Here is a 21266-nt window from a genome sequence, read left to right as displayed (position 1 = left end):
GTAGGTAAGTAATGGTTAGTTTGTCAGGTAAGTAAGACACTTACAAGTCTAAGTTCCTGGGCATAGGTAGCCCACCGTTGGGGGTTCAAGGCAACCCGAAAGTTACCACACCAGCAGCACAGGGCTGGACAGGTGCAGAGGTCAAAGAGGTGCCCAAAACACATAGGTACCTATGAAGAACAGGGGTGCTCCGGTTCCAGTCTGCCAGCAGGTAAGTACCCGCGTTCTCGGAGGGCAGACCAGGGGGGTTTTGTAGAGCACTGGGGGGGCACAAGTAGGCACACAAAATACACCCTCAGCTGCACAGGGGCGGCCGGGTGCAGTGTGCAAAGCAGGTGTCAGGTTTTGTATTAGAAACAATGGAGGGACCCGGGGGTCACTCTAGCGGTACAGGCAGAGCACAGGGGGGCTTCCCGGGCCAGCCACCAACTGGGCTAGGCAGAGGGTCGCCTGATGGTCACTCCTGCACTGAGGTTCGGTTCCTTCTGGTCCTGGTCCTGGGGGCTGCGGGTGCAGTGTTTTGTCCAGGCGTCGGGTCCCTTGTTACAGGCAGTCATGGTCAGGCGGAGCCTCTGGATTCTCTCTACATGCGTCATTGTGGGGGTTCGGGGGGGTCGTCTCGGGTTACTCACGGGGTCGCAGTAGCGTGGGAGTCCTCCCTGTAGTGTTGGTTCTCTGGAGCTCGAGCCGGGGGCATCGGGTGCAGAGGGTGAATTCTCACGCTTCTAGCGGGAAGAGTGAGTTCTTTAAAAGTTGCTTCTTTGTTGCAAAAAATGTTGCTGTGGGTGAACAGTGCCACTGTTCTCTGGAGTTTCTTGGTCCTTCAGGTTTCAGGGCAGTCCTCTGAGGCTTCAGAGGTCGCTGGTCCCTGTCGGATGTGCCGCTGTGCAATTTTCTTTGAGTCTGGAGACAGGCCGGTAGGGCTGGGGCCAAAGCAGTTGTCGTCTCCGGCGTCTCTGCAGGGCTTTCAGGTCAGCAGTCCTTCTTCTTTGTGTAGGTTTCAGGAATCTGATTTCCTGGGTTATGGGTCACCCCTAAATACTAAATTTAGGGGTGTGTTTAGGTCAGGAGGGCAGTAGCCAATGGCTACTCTCCTGGAGGGTGGCTACACCCTCTTTGTGCCTCCTCCCTGAGGGGAGGGGGGCACATCCATAATCCTATTGGGGGAATCCTCCTATCTCAAGATGGAGGATTTCTAAAGGCAGGGATCACCTCACCTCAGGGCACCTTAGGGGCAGTCCTGACTGGTGGGTGACTCCTCCTTTTTTTTCTAATTATCTCCTCCATCCTTGCCGCCAAAAGTGGGGGCAGTGGCCGGAGGGGCGGGCATCTCCACTAGCTGGGATGCCCTGGGGTGCTGTAACAAAAGGCAGGAGCCTTTGAGGCTCACTGCCAGGTGTTACAGTTCTTGCCGGGGTGAGAAGCACCTCCACCCAGTGCAGGCTTACTTTCTGTCCTCAGAGAGCACAAAGGCTCTCATCCCAGGGGGCAGAAACTCGTCTCAGTGGCAGGCTGGCACAGACCAGTCAGTCCTGCACTGAAGGATTGGGTAAAATACAGGGGGCATCCCTCTGTGTGCATTTTGTAATAAATCCAACACTAGCATCAGTGTGGGTTTATTATTCTGAGAAGTTTAATACCAAATTTCCAGTATTCAGTGTAGCCATTATGGAGCTGTGGAGTTTGTTTTTGACAAACTCCCAGACCACATATTTGCTATGGCCACACTGTACTTACAATGTCTAAGAATACACTTAGACACTGTAGGGGCATATTACTCATGAAGCTATGCCCTCACCTGTGGTATAGTGCACCCTGCCTTGGGCCTGTTAGAGGGGTGAATTACCTATGCCACAGGCAGTATTTTGTGAGCATGGCATCCTGAGTGGGATGCCATGTCGACTTTTCCTTTTTCTCCCCACCAACACACACAATCTGCAATGGCAGTGTGCATGTGTTAGGTGAAGGGTTCCTTAGGTTGGCACAACACATGCTGCAGCCCTTAGGGATCTTCCCTGGTCACAGGGCCCTTGATACTACTGGTACCTTTTATAAGGGACTTTTCTGTGTGCTAGGGATGTGCCAATTGTGGAACAATGGTACATTTTTAAGTGAAAGAACACTGATGCTTGGGCCTGGTTAGCAGGGTCCCAGCACACTTCTCAGTCAAGTCAGTATCTATATCAGGCAAAAAGTGGGGAGTAACTGCAACAGGGAGTCATTTTCCTACACATGGTGTGTGTTGTGAACGGTGTCTTGTGTGGACCTAGGTGAGGGTGCTCTTGTGCGGTTGGGTCGGTGATTCGTTTGATGTGGCGTTCAGTGTCTGCCTATAGTGCTGTCCGTCTGGCTTCTCCTATTGGCGATGCAAAGGATTGTAGGGTGTGTCTGTGAGTGTTTTATAGTGTTGTGGATGTGTGTAGGGTGTGTGGTTTCAAACTTGCCAATGTATGCATTTCTTACTGTTGGGTCCACTTGCCGCCCGTGGCGGTCTGTACCGCCAATGGTAGTTCGGCTTCCACTGACCGCTACAGTGATTTGTGCTTCATTATTTGGAGGGTGGGGTGTTTGTGTGCTCGGCGGTGGTGGGGTAGGAGGTCCAGCATTTCTGCCGACATGGTCTTGGCGGTGACTGGTGGCAGGGAGATTTTTGTCGGTTTCTGATTTTTCCATCATTATATGGCGGGATTCTCTTCACCGCCAGTGGCGGTCTTCTTTTCGCCGTTGCCACGGCGGTCGACAGTGTTTACCGCCGTGTTCATAATGAGGGCCTATCTGAGGCATACAGAGCAGTAACTAGAGGCCAGGGTCTCTCCCTAATAGTGGGTCACAAAAAAGACAAAAGGACCTCACTGGAAATGCTAGAAAAGGAGATTACAGACCTAGAGGTGAATAGCAATAATCAATGGTGGGGACATAAATACAAAAACTCTGACTCTTAAGCAATGCGAATATTATGATATTGCGACAGACGTAGCTAGAGTCAGACGCAAGGTGGTACAACATAGCCTGTATGAACTGGGCGACAAGACAGGGAAACTACTGGCCTGGCTCAAACAGAAAGAGAGGGTGAACCGATGGGTCAATGATATCCAGACAGACCCAGGGGAAGTAGTGCATGACAGCCCTGGAATAGCAGAGGGTTTTGCTGCATATTACTCAGACCTCCACTCCCCTACGGCAACAACTACAACCTCGGACTCCTGAGAACTCCTAGCAGATATTCATCTTCCAACTCTCACACACCATGAGAGGGAATGTTTAGAAAGCGATATTACCAAGGCGGAAATAGCAGGGGCAGATGAGAACGAAGATCTGGTAAGGTGCTTGGCCCCAATGGCATCCCCATTGAATTGTACAAAACCCTGCCTCTAAACTCACCCCATACTAGAAGAATATGTAGGATGAAAGTTTCGAGGTTGGACTGCTCCCAGAAAAGCAGAGATTGGCCTCCACAGTTTCCATCCCTAAAGAAAGCAAACCTGCTATTGATGATGCGTCATACAGGCCCATCTCAACATTGAACGTAGAAATAAAGATCTTGCCCAAAGTGTTAGCAATGGGACTCATCCCAGTAGTTACCACACTGATCCACCCAGATCAATCCGCCTTTAGGCCAGGCCACAGTACGAGGCTTAATCTGTGACGACTACATGTGATCCTGCGACAGACAGAACATATACAGGAGGACGAATTAGTCCTCTCTTTTGACGCCTGCATGGCATTTGACACAGTCCAATACATGTTCGAGGTCTTGGAGGGGTTAGGCTTTGAGTACAACTTCTATACTCCTCTCCCTGGGCCTAGGTGTTGTTTAACGGGGCTACCTCACAGGTATTTGACCTTAAGCATGGTACCCGACAGGGATGCCCACTCTCGACACTGCTTTTCAACCTTTTACTGGAGCCCCTTGCAGCTTGGATCAGAATGGGCCCCCTAATCAGGGGCCTACCATGAGTGGAGAATAGGGAAAACCGGGTATCACTCTACGCTGATGACATTCTATTGTACTTAACAGACCCACCTCAAACCCTTGCCAAAATCATGCATATTCTAGATCAGTTCAGACAAAACTCCAGTTACACTGTTACCTGGACGAAATCCATGATATATGTCCTGAGGGACCTCATGCCCAGCTAACCCCTTGACTGCAAGGCCAAGATCTGCTGAGACTGTTTCTGATATCAGGGGATCCATGTTACCACAGATTCCGATTATTTCTATTCTTATAGCCTGCTTCCCCACCTGGTGTGGCTGAAGTGCGATGTCAATCACTGGAGGGCATTGCCACTGACGCTACTGAGCAGAGCAGCTCTTTTTAAAATGATGGCACTTCCAAGTTTTCTCCATACTTTGCACAATACCCCCTTCCCGATGCCAATGGCCTATTTCAAAAGGATCAATTCAGAACTTAGAACGATCCTATGGAATGGGGGATCTTCAAGAATAGCAATAGCCAATCTGACTAGAGGATGGTAAGATGGAGGAACAGCATTGCTCGACATCCAAAAATACTACTGGGCTTCCCAGCTCACCATTTTTAATGCCTGGGTGCATGCACCTCCTGATGAGCTGGCCTATCAGATGGACTGATACCTCATGGGGAGGAGTGGCTCTTTATACTAACCCTAGGCTCACAAACCTGAGTGGCCTAAAGCTGGTCGCGGTCACGCTATTGCATATGGCGCACAGAGCATTGGGATGGGAGGTGAAGATAACCTAGGTGACAACGCACTGGCATTCTGACAAGTTGGGGATGCTGAGGGACCAACTCGGAATTTCTGAGGTTGGAGATCTTTGGTCCTGGGGCAGATCAATACATTCACTGAGTTGCAAAGTTGCAGCAGGAATACAGTCTAGCAGTCTAGCAGTGACTGAAAGTTACTGCTATCTCCAAGTGCATCATGCGTTCCAGTCGGCAACCCGACGGGAAACAGACCTCCCTGAATCCTCCCGATTAGAGGACAGGTTACATATGCACCAAAAAGCAATGTCCCACAACCATTAAAAGCTGATTAAAAATTCACCAGACCCGCTTACATCCACTCTGGCACACTAGGAACAAGACCTGGGAGACATTGCCGATGCTGATTGGCTTGAAGCGCTGGCTTCTCTTTCAGAAGTGGCGATCCAATCAGGGTTCCGACTGGTTCAACTGAAATTAATACACAGATCTTATCTCACATGTATGGTTAAAGTGAAAATGGGCAGGGCCACGGATGCCAGCTGCATAAGGTATTGTGGCCAAGAAGGTTGTTTGCTACATATCATATGGGACTGCCTAGACATACAGAGATACTGGATGGCAGTGGTTAAGTGTATGAACAAGGTGTGTGGGGACAGGAGAGAAGCCACAATGCAGTAGTGTCTTTTGATTATATGGGGTAAATCGATCTGGGCAGAATGGACAGAATTTAGATGACCTTGGGGCTGGCAGATCGCAACATTGTTTGGCTCTGGGGGGCACCAACTTGGCCACAGCTGAACAATTGGAAAAACGATATGGACTGGTGCATGATGACAGTGAAAGTCATTTCAGAGAGCCGGGGGTGTCCTATGAAATGGTGCAAAATTTGGGGACAATGGAATGCATATAGAGGACACTTGTGTACCTCCATCACATTGGACTCAGACACGGTGAAAAACCCAGATCACTTGGTCACTGACGTTTTCACAAGAGGGCAGGGCGGGGTGCAATGGTTCATGGTGGCCATGTAATTTTTTGACTTTCTCCACAACACTGCGGTTATCATTTATACTACCTTCCGACTGTGTCTTTGGTGTACTTGCCTTGCTTCAATAAAAAGATCTTATAAGAAAAAATGTGCATTTGACTCAATACTTTCATGTCCCAATGGGTTTTTATTGTGGGCAGCTAACACAAATGTTTGTCATGCACGTTTTATAAACCTTACATTGGGTTTTTAGCAAGTAGAACAGACCTTTAATATTTCAATATGCAACATGCAGAGGTATAGTGACTACATACAGCGTAGACAAGTTATGTCAGCAATGGTTGCAACATTCCACTTTGACAGCTGTAAAAGAATACCTCTCTCTCCTCTCTGAGGATATGGACTTGTAGAGTTTCTTGCTAGATGCTAGGACACCTCGCTCAAAAAGGTTGTTGTGTGCAATAGACAACAAAATATGGAAGCATTCAGAAATGGCAGCTGCTGCCCGTTTAAGGCAAGTAGTTCAGGCAAACTTAGACAAAGCATTAGCCGTGGAAGAAAATGGTATGAATACATTGTCCACTCGCATTTACACATTAAACAGCATTATGTCATCTGTAATAGACATTATACAAAATGACATGTCACTCTTACAACTTGGACTGAGTCAGCTTAGGTCCATCATGCAGTTGAGTTAGACTTTACAGGTTCTGAAATCGAACCGCATGCCTTGGAAGTATGTGAACTCGAAAGAGTTATTTGCACTATTTACCTTAACACGTAAACAACAGATAATGGCAAAAAAGATGCAACATATATCATGCTTACATAGAAAAGTAAGAGAAAGTTGCCTTTTACTAGTGGCTGAAACACTGTCGTAGGTGTGGGTAGTACATGGAGTAATATACCTGCCAATATGGACTTTTCAACTCATTTTGGGTTTGAAACATTTTCCAGTAGGCAGGTTTGAAAGTTTGGGGGAGTTTTATTCATGAGATGCAGGAACTGCCTTTCAATTACAACTATATGAGTGGAGAAAAGGAAGTTTTTGTTAGCTGTAGCAGTTTTGAAACTTCTAAAAACCATTCAATGATTTGTAAACAGGGGCATTGCGTGGCATATGTAATGCATCTGCGGCTTATTTAGCCTCCTACTTTAAAGGGATTCTCATCACTTTGATTCGTCCAGTGTTTCAATTACTTTCAAATGGAAGTTACTTAATGCTGAGTGGTCAAGGCTGTTGTGGGATGTCCTATATGTGATTTCTGTTTCTCAAATAGTGACCTGCTATAAAAATGTGTAATTTCCCTCCACACATGAGATTAGAGTAGCAAACATGTGACTTTCTATTGCTATTTTCAGTGTTAACTTTGACAAGCTGATGAAGCTGAAATCATTATCATTTCAAAAATTCTTGCCACTCACATCTGTCTGTGTAACCTGTGACCTACCAGTAGCGAGGTCATCAGCGGAGATAAAACTTCTACAGGGCATTTTGGTGAACTTGTGAGTCGCATCTTTAATGTATCAAACACCGCGGGTATTATACACTTTTTTTTAAGGCAATAGGATCAGGTTTTATAAGTACATTCCAAGCTGTCTTTAAAGTAATACCATCAGTCATCCACTCACTATTTTTGACTGTTTTTGGAGGCATACCACTTGTATTGGTGTAAATTGGCGGTATTTTGCTATTGCTCCACAATGGATGTCCCATCAAAAAGCCGAAGGGTGATGGAGGTGCCATCGACCCAGCTGTGACGTGTTCGCATGATGCAGTACTTTGGAGTACCAATGTTGGAGGAACTATACAAGGACTGGTCACTGTCATTATGGCTGGTATTCTATTGTGTGCAGCCTGTGTTGCACTGCCTGTGGTACCCTTTTGAGAGCACACTGGAAGTGTGTCTTGCTAAGCAACAGATACTTCCTACGGACATGAATCTGCTGATGTTCCCAATGAGGGTTAATTCCTGTAGCTGTCCTATGAGGATACGGTTGCTTTGTGATGCCTTCTATGAGCTACCCTATAAGAGCATGGATGCTACAGCTACAGGAGTCATTTCTATAGGCATGGTACGGATGGCTGCCTCCTCAATTGCAGCTGAGGCCTCAAATCATATTTGTTTCTTTGACATTCTGGGTGATGCTTTGGTGGTAATATCGTTTGTGGAAACAGAATCTCTCTTGGATTTCATCTTGACTGATATTTTTGATGACCTCATGTTGAACTCCCATGACTTTTAATTTAATCCTGTTTTTAAACTCTGATATTTTAATTGGCTGCCTTTTGATCGGCATGCCCTGCTTGTATGCGTGGACATTCTAAAGGCTTTTTAGGTTTTTCAATTCTTCCTATTTTAGATGGGTGATAGATTCTGTACTTCATTCCTGACATTTGAGAGGGTATTGTGTGGACCGTTTTAGGACCTAGGTTGGTCACCCCTGTTTTAACTTAGTTTTACAGTTCATGTTTTCATTCACATTTGTTTCATGTTAGCAAGGCTGTTTTGTAGCGATTAATTTATACATTTTATCAGTTCGCTTTTATTCTAGTAAAGCAAAGAGTACTCTGCTCATTTAATCAGCTTTTGCACTGTATATAATCAGTACTTCTTGTCCAAGGCTATGGAGTGAGGCACACAATATGCTAACTAGTTTTGCTAGACCAGAAGACAGCTTTTATCACCAAAACACAGCAGTACATCCGAATTGTATTCCCAATGTGGTATGGTTTATAACATAATCCGTGTACTGACCCCAGGAGGATAGAAGGCATTCCGGCCATAACGATCCTGAGACAAATGCTATGTGATGCACAGCTCGGCTGCCACTGATCTGCCAGCTCCCCAAGAGGATTGCCATCTACATGACAGGCTGAATCCTGACACTCTATCCAGGTATGGTGTTGGGGTAAATCCTTCAGACCGGGCCAGTCAGAGGGTTACAACCACTACACTCTCAGACATAGAAGTAGGGTTAGGTAGGAACTTTTAGAAGATCTAGAACCAAAGACATCATGGGTTGATTGTTTATCTTCTTTACCCTGATTACCTTGCTTTGTTTCATCTGCCTAATTATTGCAGCTCACTCTCTATATTCTAGATTGTGATTGTTTCAATAAATGTTTTGAGAACTTATCTTGAATCTTTGTGTCTCTCCTTGGCAGGCACAAGTAACTGAGTGAAAGGGGTATGATTTGTTTCCACAACTTCCCGGGGAAGTCGGAGTGTCATGTTCAGGTTGCCATAATCACCTTTCACCCTGTTGGAATTAGAGGTTGGGTGAGGCACTGTGAGCTATCCAGGAGTTAAGCCGACAGTTAATAAAGGTGTGGATTGCAGACAGTCTCCCACACTCTACACTCCTGCTGTCCTAAACATGGAGTCCTACTACCAGAGTAGGAACCGCATAACAAGTGCACTCATGCTGATCACATCTGTCTGATTTTAAGTTCTTCTAAGTGATGCTCAAAGAAAAGGACAGCAATGTTTATTTCTCTTTATTAGTCTGGATTAGCACACACTCACAAAACCTGTGTGCAGGTTGTTCTACAACAGATAAAAAGAAGAGGTGCAACTATAGGTATTGTATATCACATATATAACAGTATCCTTTCAGTATTTTAGCACCTGAAGCTTATCTTGTTTTGGAATGAAGCAGAGAAAATGTTCTTTTTGTATTTAGGCCTGCCCCATCACTTCTTTGCCCTAGGGTCTTTATGCGAAGAATCAGTAAAACGTACATCTTTCTTTCTTTCTTTCTCCCTTTCATGCTCTTTCTTTCTTTTCCTTTCTTTTTTCTGAGACTGTTAAACAGAAACTGAGCCCTTTCAGCCCCAGAAAAATGTCTTTCCTTTGTTTAGTCCGTTTTCCTACATTAGGGCCGGCACACAGACTGAATTTAGGCTTACTGAGGACAACTACATTATTTTTGTCTAAGCTCCTTAAACAGAAATTAGGCCCTTTTTATAATTAGGGGTACCTAAAAACGATCCTTTCTGAATTTAGATTCAATTGGAGAAAGAGTCCTTTCTACATTTAAACCCATAATTGGAAATTCTCCATCAATCGTTACTCATAAACAAAACTTCTTCCTGTTTGTATTTTACTGATTTGCTAAGAGAAACCTTGTCTTTAAATCCACAGGAACCTGTTCTGTTTGGGTTTAGTTCCCATAGAACCCTGTTCTTTTGGGGTTTTACCTTATTTTTTTTTAAACAAATGGGATGGCACAAATGAGCCAGCTGCATGCTCCCTCTGGCCCCTTTTTGATACTCTCTATTTTTTGTACAGGACATGGGGACCAAGACCCATGTCCTGTAATGGCAGGTGTAACAGGACATTTTATATTGCTACCAGCCACTTAGAGCCTTCAGCTCCATGGATTTAACTTCTGTACTGCAGACACGAAGTCTATAAGAGGAGCAAAAAAAGCTCCCTTGTTCAATAGGAGTCTTTTCTTTTTTTAATTTAGGACCTTGATTGAGGACTGTCTGTGGACTAGTGGTCTGGATATCTCTAACTTTTAACCCGTTCCAATCCACTGACACATTTTCGTAATTCTACTTTCTTGAAAAGTACTGAACAAATTTACACAATACCAAGGAAAGTACATCCCTGAGTGAAGTTCTAAGTACAGCACTTCTCTGAAGAAATTTCTAACTTCATGACATGTTTGGTGTAATTTCATTCGGAGTGTTTTTGATAACAGAAGGCATTGATTTCTCTGGGAGTTAACATCAGAAATGTTGCTTTTCTGACAACCCCCCCCCCCCCCCCATTCAGACGTTCCACCATATTTGTATGAAATGAATGTAAAATATCATGAGTAAGCTAAACATGGTAAGTGACTGCCAAATGGTGTGCAAATCCATAAAATGTGAAATACACATTATATATTAGTTTTTTATTCCCTCTTTAATTTTGACTCCTCTTGTCAGATCTGCATGCAACATGAGATTACTTCAGTGGGCCTAACTTGCTGGCAGCCTGCCAAATTTCATGCAGGTGTATTGAACTGCACTAACGTCATTAGCACGAGAAAATGTTTTTGCCCAACATTTTAACTATGCCCTCTTGATTGATCTTCATAAATTCAAAAAAACGTCGAGTGAGTTAACTATGCTAAATATCTCCCAGATTTGGTGCAGATTCGTCAAGCTTTGAAAATGCTATAGACAAATCAAACACCTTTTCAATTGTGAAAATAGCTCTAATTGTGTAACACTTTCAAGCCCACAATGGAAGTACTGACCTAAGCATAACTACACACTGGCTATCAGCAGTGTCTAATATATGTATATATACAGATTTGGTAATAGTGAATCTGTAAATATGATTCAGCTGCACTTTCCATTGGAAATGTATGTTTTTGGTTTGGCAATAACTTTAATGCCATAGGACATATCTGCACTAAATGTGGCATATACACAGCAAAACTGGCTAAGTTTAAGAGAAGCAAGATTTGTGCATTTCCATATAGGGGGAAAGGATTAGGGAATGCAAGAAGAAAGGTGTTGCAGCTCCCATCGGTAATGGTATTCTCGGCTACAGAAAGAGCCACTGAGAGGATTTACGCGAAACTTGGTGTGAAGGCAGAACTTCAATCAAAAAATATTCTATTTGTGATTTGGTGTAAATCCGTAGTTTTTGAGATAATAGTGTTTGAAAAGGTGTTTGGTGAGCATCAACCAAGTTAGAGATTTCTTGGGCATGACTTTCACAAGCTGAAAACTTGCAAGGTCTGTCAGACATTTGATTTTTTTAATGATGTGGTGGGCTAATGGAGAGCTTGAATAATTTTTGCTCCCGTCGCCTTGAAATTCGCAAATTTCCCTCAATTTACAGGTTTCACAGAATGGAGAAAAAAAATCACTGAGAAAATGGGAGTTATGTTGACCGTTCAAGCATACTGTACAAAAGGGGGAGGGAGACTGGTAGCAAGTCGGAAAAAATGCTTAACGAAACATGAGTAAAATAATTTGGGGGACAGTAAACTCGCAAATGCAAAAACAAAAAAATCAATAGCACGTGGCCACCTTTTTGATTTTGCTTATCAGTGACATTTTCCCGAATTTTTGAGTTTCCGTGAATTAAAAAAACAGGTGGATTAATTCATGAGGACTGTGCTCGGGTGCAGGTCCAGGTAGGATACATCGGTGGTTGAGCATATGGCCTGGCCATTGCTCACGGTAGAGAAGTCAGTATTCCTATGATACTATTTATTGTCCTTGTTCTACTGAAGCACTTAGTCATAACCAGATAACGATTAGTACTTATTACACTGAAACGTCGTATGAAATATTACATATCTAAAGATATGTATATGGCATTATGCTATGAATATTCACATACCACCCACAAACTATGTTATAAGGGTATAGTTTCATACTCTTGAATATGATTCACTGACGTCATCTGTGACATATGTAAATGTTTTATTCTTACAGACTGGTTACTCAAAATGTACAAATATATATGAAAACTGCTTGGAGCACCATACACCATTAGGTATGTGTTGTTTCTTATTTCTGTTGAAATATAGTAAAGTTTGGAAGGAAATGTGTGAGGATAAGGATGGAACTACCTGTCCTAATGTCAACACAGTGTGGATCTGACATCCAAGCCTGGTTTATAGTACAGCTAAGAAAAATCAAATAGGGCTTGTATTGTAAATATTCCTTTGGTTGTGTCTTTATGCATGCACCATGATAAAAGTATTCTACCATGTTGGCCTAGCAGATAACGCATTGGTGAAAGAGATATCAAATCAACATTGCATAACTTACATGCCATATTACTATTTTTCCCTGTTTCATAAATTTGCACTGACTGGGTGAAGACTGTCATGGAGCATACAGTTTCTGTCTCAAGCCAGCAAAACCTTCAGTGGTACAAATAGTGCTGCGACTAATACAATTACTGTCAACCATGGGTGATTGTAAGGGGGTAAAATTCCAAACACAGACCTTCTGGTTGCTTTGTAGAGGGATTACAGAAAGCTCACGTGCTGAAAAACTCACAGTAGCAGGAATAGGCAATGGTGCTGCAATATAGGGTGTATCCACTGCTAAGGAAAATTGAAAGCATTGTTGCCCTAAGCACTATAAATGCTCTCTTTCTGAGAGAGTAAAGCTGGGCAGCCAAAACGACAAGAATGGCAGTGAAGTTCTTTATTTGTTATTTTTATTATTTTTTTATTTAATATTTATCAAACCGTTGTTCAGCATAATACATTGAAAACAATTTCAGTCACATATTATGGACCTTAAGCAGAAGAGAGAGTCTACATGGACAACATCTTGTCATTATACAAATCAAATTTTAGGAATGAAACCCCATTTGAATCTAAGCCCATCATTCACTGATAGTCCTCAACGATGCCCTACATGTATTATTATATCCAACCCATTGTGCCCCTTTCGTGTATCATCTAGTGCCACCTCACAAGCTCCTAAACGCGCTCCATTGAGACCATAGCTTGTCAAATTTTCGAGGGCACCCTCAGCTCTAATAGATAATCCGCTCCACGTGGAGACACCAATCCATGTTTTCTTCCCAGGCGTGAACTGCCCCCAGGCTCTTGCTATATCTCTCCTGTCCACACCGGCCACCAACACGAGCCAGGTCTTCTGATGCTGGGGCCAGGCTTCCTCCCCTGAGATGTGTAAAACTAACCATCTGGCCCCCGTGGGATCGTGAGGCACGGACTTGGACCACAATATGGACCACCTTTTCCCAGAGCTGTGGATTACGAGGCAGTCCCACAATGTGTGAAAACATTTTCCCACCCTGCCACACCTCCTTTTACACAGGTCTGAATCACTGTGACCCATGTGATGTAAGAGGGATCTGGAGAAGTGTGATCTGTGAAGGATTCTAAGTTGGATAAGGCAGAATCTAGCCAGGATTGCTACTTCCCTAGGGCTTTGGAGGTCTTCCTGCCAGTCGTCGTCTTCCAGCAGTATTCATCAGTCTGCCTCCCCATCCCAAGCTTTTGATGGGGTCCCTCCACATTGTCACAGTTGCCTGCATATGAGGCAGGAGCAGTCCCTCCTCTTTTTGGGAGTACAATACTGAGGGGGTACCCTCCGTCTCCCATTGCCATCCTGTCAATCCTATACACCCGTTCCTCCACCTTGGCAAATACCCAATCATTAACCGAAAGCAGCTGGGTCACCCAATAATACATCTGTATGTTAGGAACTGCTATACCTCCGTCAAATACTCCTCTTTGCAGCTAGCTGAGGGATATAAGAGTGTTACCTCCGTCCCACAAGAGCTTACATATCTCCCCATTATCTTTGAAAACACGTCAGGAGGCACCTTGAATGGGGTATTTTAGAGCAGGTATAGTAGGCTTGGCAGAGACGTCATTTTAAAAAGGGGGGCTTGGCCCATCAAAGAGAGCGGGAGCCTCCTCCAAAGGGTAGCATCAGCACAAAGATGCTCTAACTGTGTACAGAGATTCCTTCTAAGGAACTCTGCCGGGTTTCTTGTCAAACAGATTCCCAAATTGGAAAATCCTTCTCTAGTTACCGGGGCCACACACCTTGATGGCAGAGTCACTCCATTTTTGGCTAAGGGAAAGACTCGAGATGTCTCCCAACATATCTGATAATCAAAGTAGATCCCAAAAAGATGGAGGATATGCAACAGTCCATCTATAGAGCAACAAGGTTTGGTGACATATAGGAGTACTTTGCCTGCATAAAGGGATATCCCAGCCTCCCACCAGCCCCCCCTTGTGTATACCCCCACACGAGGGGGTCTTGACGCACCCACGTGGCCAGTGGCTCCAGTGCAAGGGCAAACAACCAGGGTGATAATAGGAAACCCAACCCTTTCTTCTGCCTCTGTGGAGCTCAAAAGAACGGGGCGTCACCCCACTGACTCTATCGATTGCTGTGGGCCATGATATAGTAGCTAGACCCAAGCACAAAACTGGGGGGCCAAAACCCAATCTAGTTAGCACTGCTTGCAGATACGGCCATTCAATGCTATTGAAGGCCATCCTCACATCCAGCAAGAGTACTGTTGCTTCTTCTGCGCCTGGGGCCCCAGTCGCATGCAAAATCCCATGCAGGCATCTCAAATTTAGCCTAGTATTCCTATGAGGCATAAATCCGGTTTGGTCCTGATGAATCAACTTGGCCATAAAAGGCCGCAAGCTACTCACTAGCAGTTTTGCCAATGCCTTATCCTCCAGGTTCAACAACGATATGGGACGGTATGAGCTGCAGGAAGTGGGGGGGGGGTTCTGTCCTCTTTACGTAGTGCCACTATGGTGGCCAATAGCTGGTCTGCCCGCAGGATCCCCTCTGCCTCAGCAGCTTGGAACTTTGCTAGCATGTGAGGTGCCGTGGCATCAGCCATGTACATGAAGAGCTCCACCGGCAAGCCATTGGGGCCCATTGCCTTCCCAGAGGGGATTTGACTAATGGCCTTTTGTACTTCCTCAGCCGTCAGTTCTTGGTCCAGCTGCCCCCTATCATCGCCAGATACGTCTACAAGAGGGAGGTCGCTCAGGGGTTCAATGCAGTCCGTGTACATGTGGACATCAATGAGGAATATATATGTTCATAATAGGTGGCAAAGGTTTCAGCTATTGCATGACTCGTTGCATCGTATGTCATGTGCCTGCCTCAACAGACTCATCTGCAACCCAGTTTCTGTCCCTATTTCTTTTTTCTAGCCAGGCCGGTAATTTGTTTGCTTTGTCCCCAACTTCATATATATACACCTTTGTGTAGCTAGTGCGTGGGCTTGTGACTTACTGTCTGCTAAGTCTCTTAGCTCTTGTTGCTTAAGTAGGAGCCTGTGACAGTGGCGCAGCTCGACCACATCCCCCTGCTGGGTGTCTGATTTTGGTTTGGAAATTTCTTTCTCTAGTGCATCAAATTGCACTCCTTTTTCAAGCCCCTTATTAATGTCTGAGTCTGCCCGTCCCCCCAACTACCGACTTGAAGGCCACCCAGAGAGTACTGGCTGAGGTCACTGTCCCCAAGTTTTCAGAGAAGTACCATTCTGCACCCTCCCGTATCTTTTCTGGAAAGCCTTTTTCCTTTAGATACCATGAATTGATTCTAGGTGGCAGTCTTGTGTCTTTAATGGCACCTGTCAATATAACTTTCACAGGGGAATGATCGGAGATGTCCCGTGCTAAATGTGCTGCCCCTGGAAGTGACCTACCTCTGAGTGATGGGTAAACAGATAATCGACATGTGAAAAGCTTTGGCGGGATTGAGATGCCCCAAGCTAAATGTGCCACCCCCCGGAAGTGACCTACATCTGAGTGATGGATAAACAGATGATCGAGACATGAAAAGCTTTTGGCAAGATGTAGACAGGAATGTATACTGTTTCTCGTGCGGATTATGTGCCCTCCACAAATCTACCAGCCCCATCGAGTCCATAAAGGACTTAAGTGTGCTGGCGCCTGTGCCCTCTTCCGTAGAAGTCAGTCTATCGTACTTCGGTTCCCTGGTATCATTCATATCCCTTCTCATTAAAAGAATCTTGGGGGGGAATTGTAACAGCAGAGTCCCCAGGGTTGGAAGGGTATCAGAGTGTAGCTTCGGGCACATATATTGATCAAAGATTGACAGTTTTGCCATGCCAAGTGCCAGCTATACCACAAACCGGCCCAGCGGGTCGCTCCACGTACGGCCTAGAATGAATGGTGTGGCCTTTCTTAGTAGAATTCCCACCTCTCTGGTGTTAGAGGTGAAGCCGGCATTTGCCAACACTGAATAGCGGGGATATTGATTTTATCGCCCATGCCATTGACATTCCACATCATGACCTTTAATGGTAACCGCTTAATGTTCACCATATTGAGGCCAGTCCTGTAATATCCCTGGAATGCACAGTCCATGACCCATCCTCTCACGTGCCCGCCCCCACCAAGTCCTCTCTCCCTGCTCTTAGTGTAATCATCCTGAACAAACTTTAGGGAAACATCAAAACTTCTCAAATAACTAAACTTCTGTGTCCCCCAACTAGTTCCTCCCCACCCTGCTACCCTGCTTAGTAGGCTTACAACTGCCACTCCCAATTTGCAGAGTGCCTGTCGCCCGAACTGTAACATTGTGTGTCAAGGGTTGACTGGCTCCACCTAGATGTGCCAAATGATACAAGGATTCACTAATCCCTCTAGTTCACAAAAACATGCCTGACCTACAGCATCCTTTCCAGCATCATCATCATTGTATAACCCTCACCCCTGACTCTTTGGGGCGACAAAATCGGTCTCGCTAGCATGGATCATCCAGACCATAGTGAATCGCAGTGTATTTCTCACTCTTCCACCCCCTACCCCCCCAGGCCCACCACAAAGTCTTTGCCAGCTGCACTCCAGGCATTCCCAGTCTACTGACCAGGAGACAGTTTATCTCCAAGACTCACCCTGTCCTTCTCCTCAGTGTTGGTGCTCTCTGACGCACACTCGAGGAGGTCGCCTTTCCGTTGGTTACCAGCGCATCTTTTCGCTCCTTTCTCTCAAGCTTGTTGTCCTGCTGAGCACCAGCCCTCCAGCCAGTTCCATGGTTCTGCTGGGGTGGTGACGTACCAATATTTTCCCTCCACTAGTACCCAAAGTTTTGTAGGGAAAAGCATCATGTACTTGAGTTCCTTTGCACACAGAGCTTTCTTGACTTCAGCAAAGCTACGGCGTTGCTTGTGGACCTGAATGGTAAAGTCCAGGAAGAACCTAATGATGGTATTTTCGTAGTGCAGGTCCACATGTGTGTGAGCCACCTCTAGGATGGCATCACGATGATTCACAATTCTGGCGATAATGGTCCTTGGTGGGGCCCCAGGCTTTGGGGGTGGGATCGGCTCCAGATGGGCCCTCTCCACTGAGAAAAACTTTGACAGGTGCTTTGGGCAGAGGATCTTGAAAATAAGATCTTCCAAAAAGCAGTCTACACTAGGCCCCTCCGCCTTTTCCGGTACTCCCACCACTCTAATGTTGTTCCTTCTTGCGTGGCCCTCCTGTTCTTCTAGCTTCGCAGCGATAAACATTTATTGCTTCGTATGGTATTGTTCCAAATTCTTGGAGATCACTTGGAGCGTCAAAATGTTGGTCTCGGTGGTGGACACCTTATCGGCCATTTTCTGGAGATCTGCATGTAGAAAGGAGACATCTGCCATCACGGCATCCAGTTTAGGTTCTAAAGTGGACTTGCAATCTGAGATTGCTGCCATTATAACTCCCAGAGAGGGCACCACTGCTTCAGGGCTGGTTGATTCGGGCCCCTCTGGCGGCGGGGCCTGTTTAATTAAGGCGCACTTGTCCATTTTGTTGGATTGCATGGGGCCTTGGCTTTTCAGTTTCACTATGACGATTGGGGGGATCCAGTCTGGGAGGGAAATTAGGCAGCCCCCCTTCAGCAGTTCACAGTCGTCTCCCCTTACTTCCTAGGCCAGGTGGCTGCTGCCACCGAGAAAGCTGCCACTTCTCTCTGTCTCCCACTGGTCCTGGGCCGCCTCCAGTCCCCCCAGCCACTCAGGTAATGACTTGTCTTTGTGGAGAGCCAGGTCGGGCTATGATGTACCTCTCGGCCTCACTACCCCCGGCTTCAGGCCCTTAGGCCTCGCTCCACTAATGCTGCTCTTCCCAGGCCACAGGCGACAGACACGGTCAGGGGACCGCAAGACGTCATGCTGCCACCTGCTCAGGTGGGCTGCAGCCTCGCACTCTGCCCCTTCACAAGTCCTTGGCCCAGGGGGTCTGGCCCAATCAGCTGCGGCTCCAGTCGCTCGATCGCCCCTTGTCACGCAGGTGGTCCTCTCAGCCTTTCCTGCGGAGCACAGTCCACTCTGCCTCTGCGGCGGACAGCCAGTCCACTGAGAGCGCACTGGATTACCTCCTGCTCAGGCCCCCAGGTGCACCACTCCTCATCTGACCCAGTGGCCCGCTTCCCCCATGGCCTCAGCGGATACCTGGGTGGAGTGCTCACACAAGCCACGGGAAGCTTTTTGGCGGCAGGATGGAGTCGGATTAAGGTTGGATATGAGGGAGTATGTTTTGGAGAAATGGAGCACACTTAGAAAGTGGGCATCCTAGCATGAGCCAAGCCACGTCCCCTCGGCAGTGAAGTTCTTGAACTCGGAACTGTAGTTCACAGTGGATGAAATCTGACAAGCAGAAGCATAGCTTTTTGGAGTTGAGGAGTACAAGTCAACTTCACCTCTGTGCCTTAGAAAAGGATATGTGGGACACAGTTGCACAGAGAGAGAAACCTATGTCCAGTGTGTCCAGGACCAAGCACAACTTTTAAAAAATGTCAGTAACATGCAGAACAGAATCAGCACCTTCTCTGAAGCCACAACATCAGTTAAGTACCTCTTCAGAGACCAGAATCACATCTTACTCCATGGAGACAAGGTGTTCAACATGGACAAGGTTGTGTGGTTGCAGATATGCAGAGCAGGCGGCAGTGACTCAATCAAGTCTATGTCTATACTTGTCTATACTTGGTGCAACACACCTCTTGCACAGGGAATACAGACATGAATATCTAGGAAATATCATACATCTCATATCCACATAACGTGCAAAGAAAAATACAAGAAAGGATATTAGAACTAATGAAATAATATTGAATAGGCGCTGGTTTGAAGACACACATTTACTTGTTCATATACTTGAAGACAACATACATTAGTCGCGCACACCGAGCACATTACCCATCACAAATAAAGAGCGTGGCTGGCCAACATTACTAGAAACAAGGATGCACACCTCTTATTACTACCTCAGAGTAGAGAGGAGTGAAATCACACTAGGTGGTATCCTGAACACGGAGAAACAATATTATGGATACTGGGGATATTGCCAATAAAAGGGTTTAACCAGCTCCTGAGACAGCATGGACTGCTATTGAAACCTCACTTATACAAAATACTAAACATTGGAATGATGCTCATATGTGTTGGACACTTCAAATTGTTGTTCATATTCTACAGATGTGTTTTAGTTAATGAGAGATGTAAGTTGATTTATTTACGTATTATTTTCTGTGCTGTGCTATGTTTATAGCAGTTATGACATAATATAAATCTACATAATTATACACATTGACTAAAGCATTGTTTCTGATTAAATAATAGTCTGCATTGATTTCAAGTGGAAGTCCTCTTTTTCAATACAACAGCTTTCTAAGCACAAAACACAGCATTCCTCACATGTAACACATAGTTAGGAAGTCAGAAAATATAAGTCACAACGCACATTTAACTCACAAGCTACTATTGTTTTAACAAACCCAGTTAAAAAGGGAAGTGTGGGCAAAGTAGCCACTGAAGAGAAAAACAGAGACATAGATGGTGAGAATCAGTATGAAGAATTGAGGGATGACTCTTGTTAATACTCAACAAGCCCATAAGGAGCATCACCGTTCTCTCAGGAGGGTAAAAAACCAAGATATGTAATTTGAAATCAAATTACAGCATTAATAGTTGATCAACAAGACCCTCTGATTATAAATCAGTGCCTGAATGAAACAGAAGAGGCTCCTGGCACATTGCATGGTGCATGCACAAGGAGTCCAGGAGGGAGAAAGTAAAACTAAAATGGGAGAAGAAGTATCTGTCTGTGTCTAAGGATGACATGTCAAAGGGTATCACTGTCCTCAGGCTCATGCAACACAGCAATAATCTGGCCAGGATACTAGCACACGGGTTTTGGAGTGGTCAGGATACAGTATGGTTTGACATGGTTGCACTCTTGCCGAAGCACTGTAGTTATATACTCCAGAGAGAGTGGAAGCTTCAGTTGGTTCCAGCAGCCAGATTTTCAAAGAGCATAGATTTATATATTTGCAGGAGGGAACAAGAAACAGAGCTGGTAATAGCTCACAAATACATGATGTGTGGGCAATATATACATAATGCATTAGCAGTAAGAAAACATGCAAAGTGCACAATGACACATCTTCTAACCCGTGCCAACACTGTAGTCTATGCCACCACAAATGTTATCAGTGGATTGCATGCAAGATATGTGTGTGTGCGATGACAGAGAAGCATGCTGGACACATTTCCCTTCATGTTTCATCCTTGTTCGTTTTGTGCAGGCAGGACCATGTCAAGAGATGCAACATGCAGGTGGTGCATTAATCACGTAATCAGTAAAATCACCCTCATGAAGGGAAACATTGAATTACTCTCTGTAAATCATGTGCCTCCTTGATTAGCATATCTGATAGAGACTTCTAGTTACAGATTCCTTACCTTTGAATTTCCCCAGGCGTCAGACTGGATCCGAAGATTTTTCTTCGAGCAGTACCTCTGCGCGCCATCAGGTGGCGTCGGTTGACTCTGTGGGCGTCATTGGCGTTGTGCTTGCCATGATGACATCATGGTGGTATATAGATGCCACCCAGCAAGACTGAATTCAAGCCCTGCGACTCCTGTCACCGAACTATGTTGGTGACGGATCCGCACCTCGTGTGCTTATGGTGTCTGTAGCGCGATCACGACCCAAAGTCGTGCTCTGAGTGTTGGGCCATGAACCCAAAGGCTTTGAGGGATAGGTCCCTAAAGCTCATGGCGGGTGACACTCATCTCCGTGGGGCTCACGGTC

The 21266-nt window shown here is 45.5% G+C and overlaps 1 protein-coding gene across 1 annotated transcript in view; it reads left to right on the top strand.

The window, feature by feature from the left end:
* SHC4 (SHC adaptor protein 4) overlaps nt 1–21266 on the top strand; it is a 271212-nt gene that overhangs the window by 224942 nt on the left and 25004 nt on the right. The window contains exon 9 of the mRNA XM_069222504.1: nt 12127–12187. Coding sequence (XP_069078605.1) covers nt 12127–12187 — 61 coding nt within the window. The remainder of the gene's footprint in view (nt 1–12126; nt 12188–21266) is intronic.

Source organism: Pleurodeles waltl, chromosome 3_1, assembly GCF_031143425.1.
Source record: "Pleurodeles waltl isolate 20211129_DDA chromosome 3_1, aPleWal1.hap1.20221129, whole genome shotgun sequence".
Classification (NCBI taxonomy): domain Eukaryota; kingdom Metazoa; phylum Chordata; class Amphibia; order Caudata; family Salamandridae; genus Pleurodeles; species Pleurodeles waltl.
The sequence above is the reverse complement of the archived record's forward strand: the minus strand, read 5'-3'. Positions and strand labels throughout refer to the sequence as shown.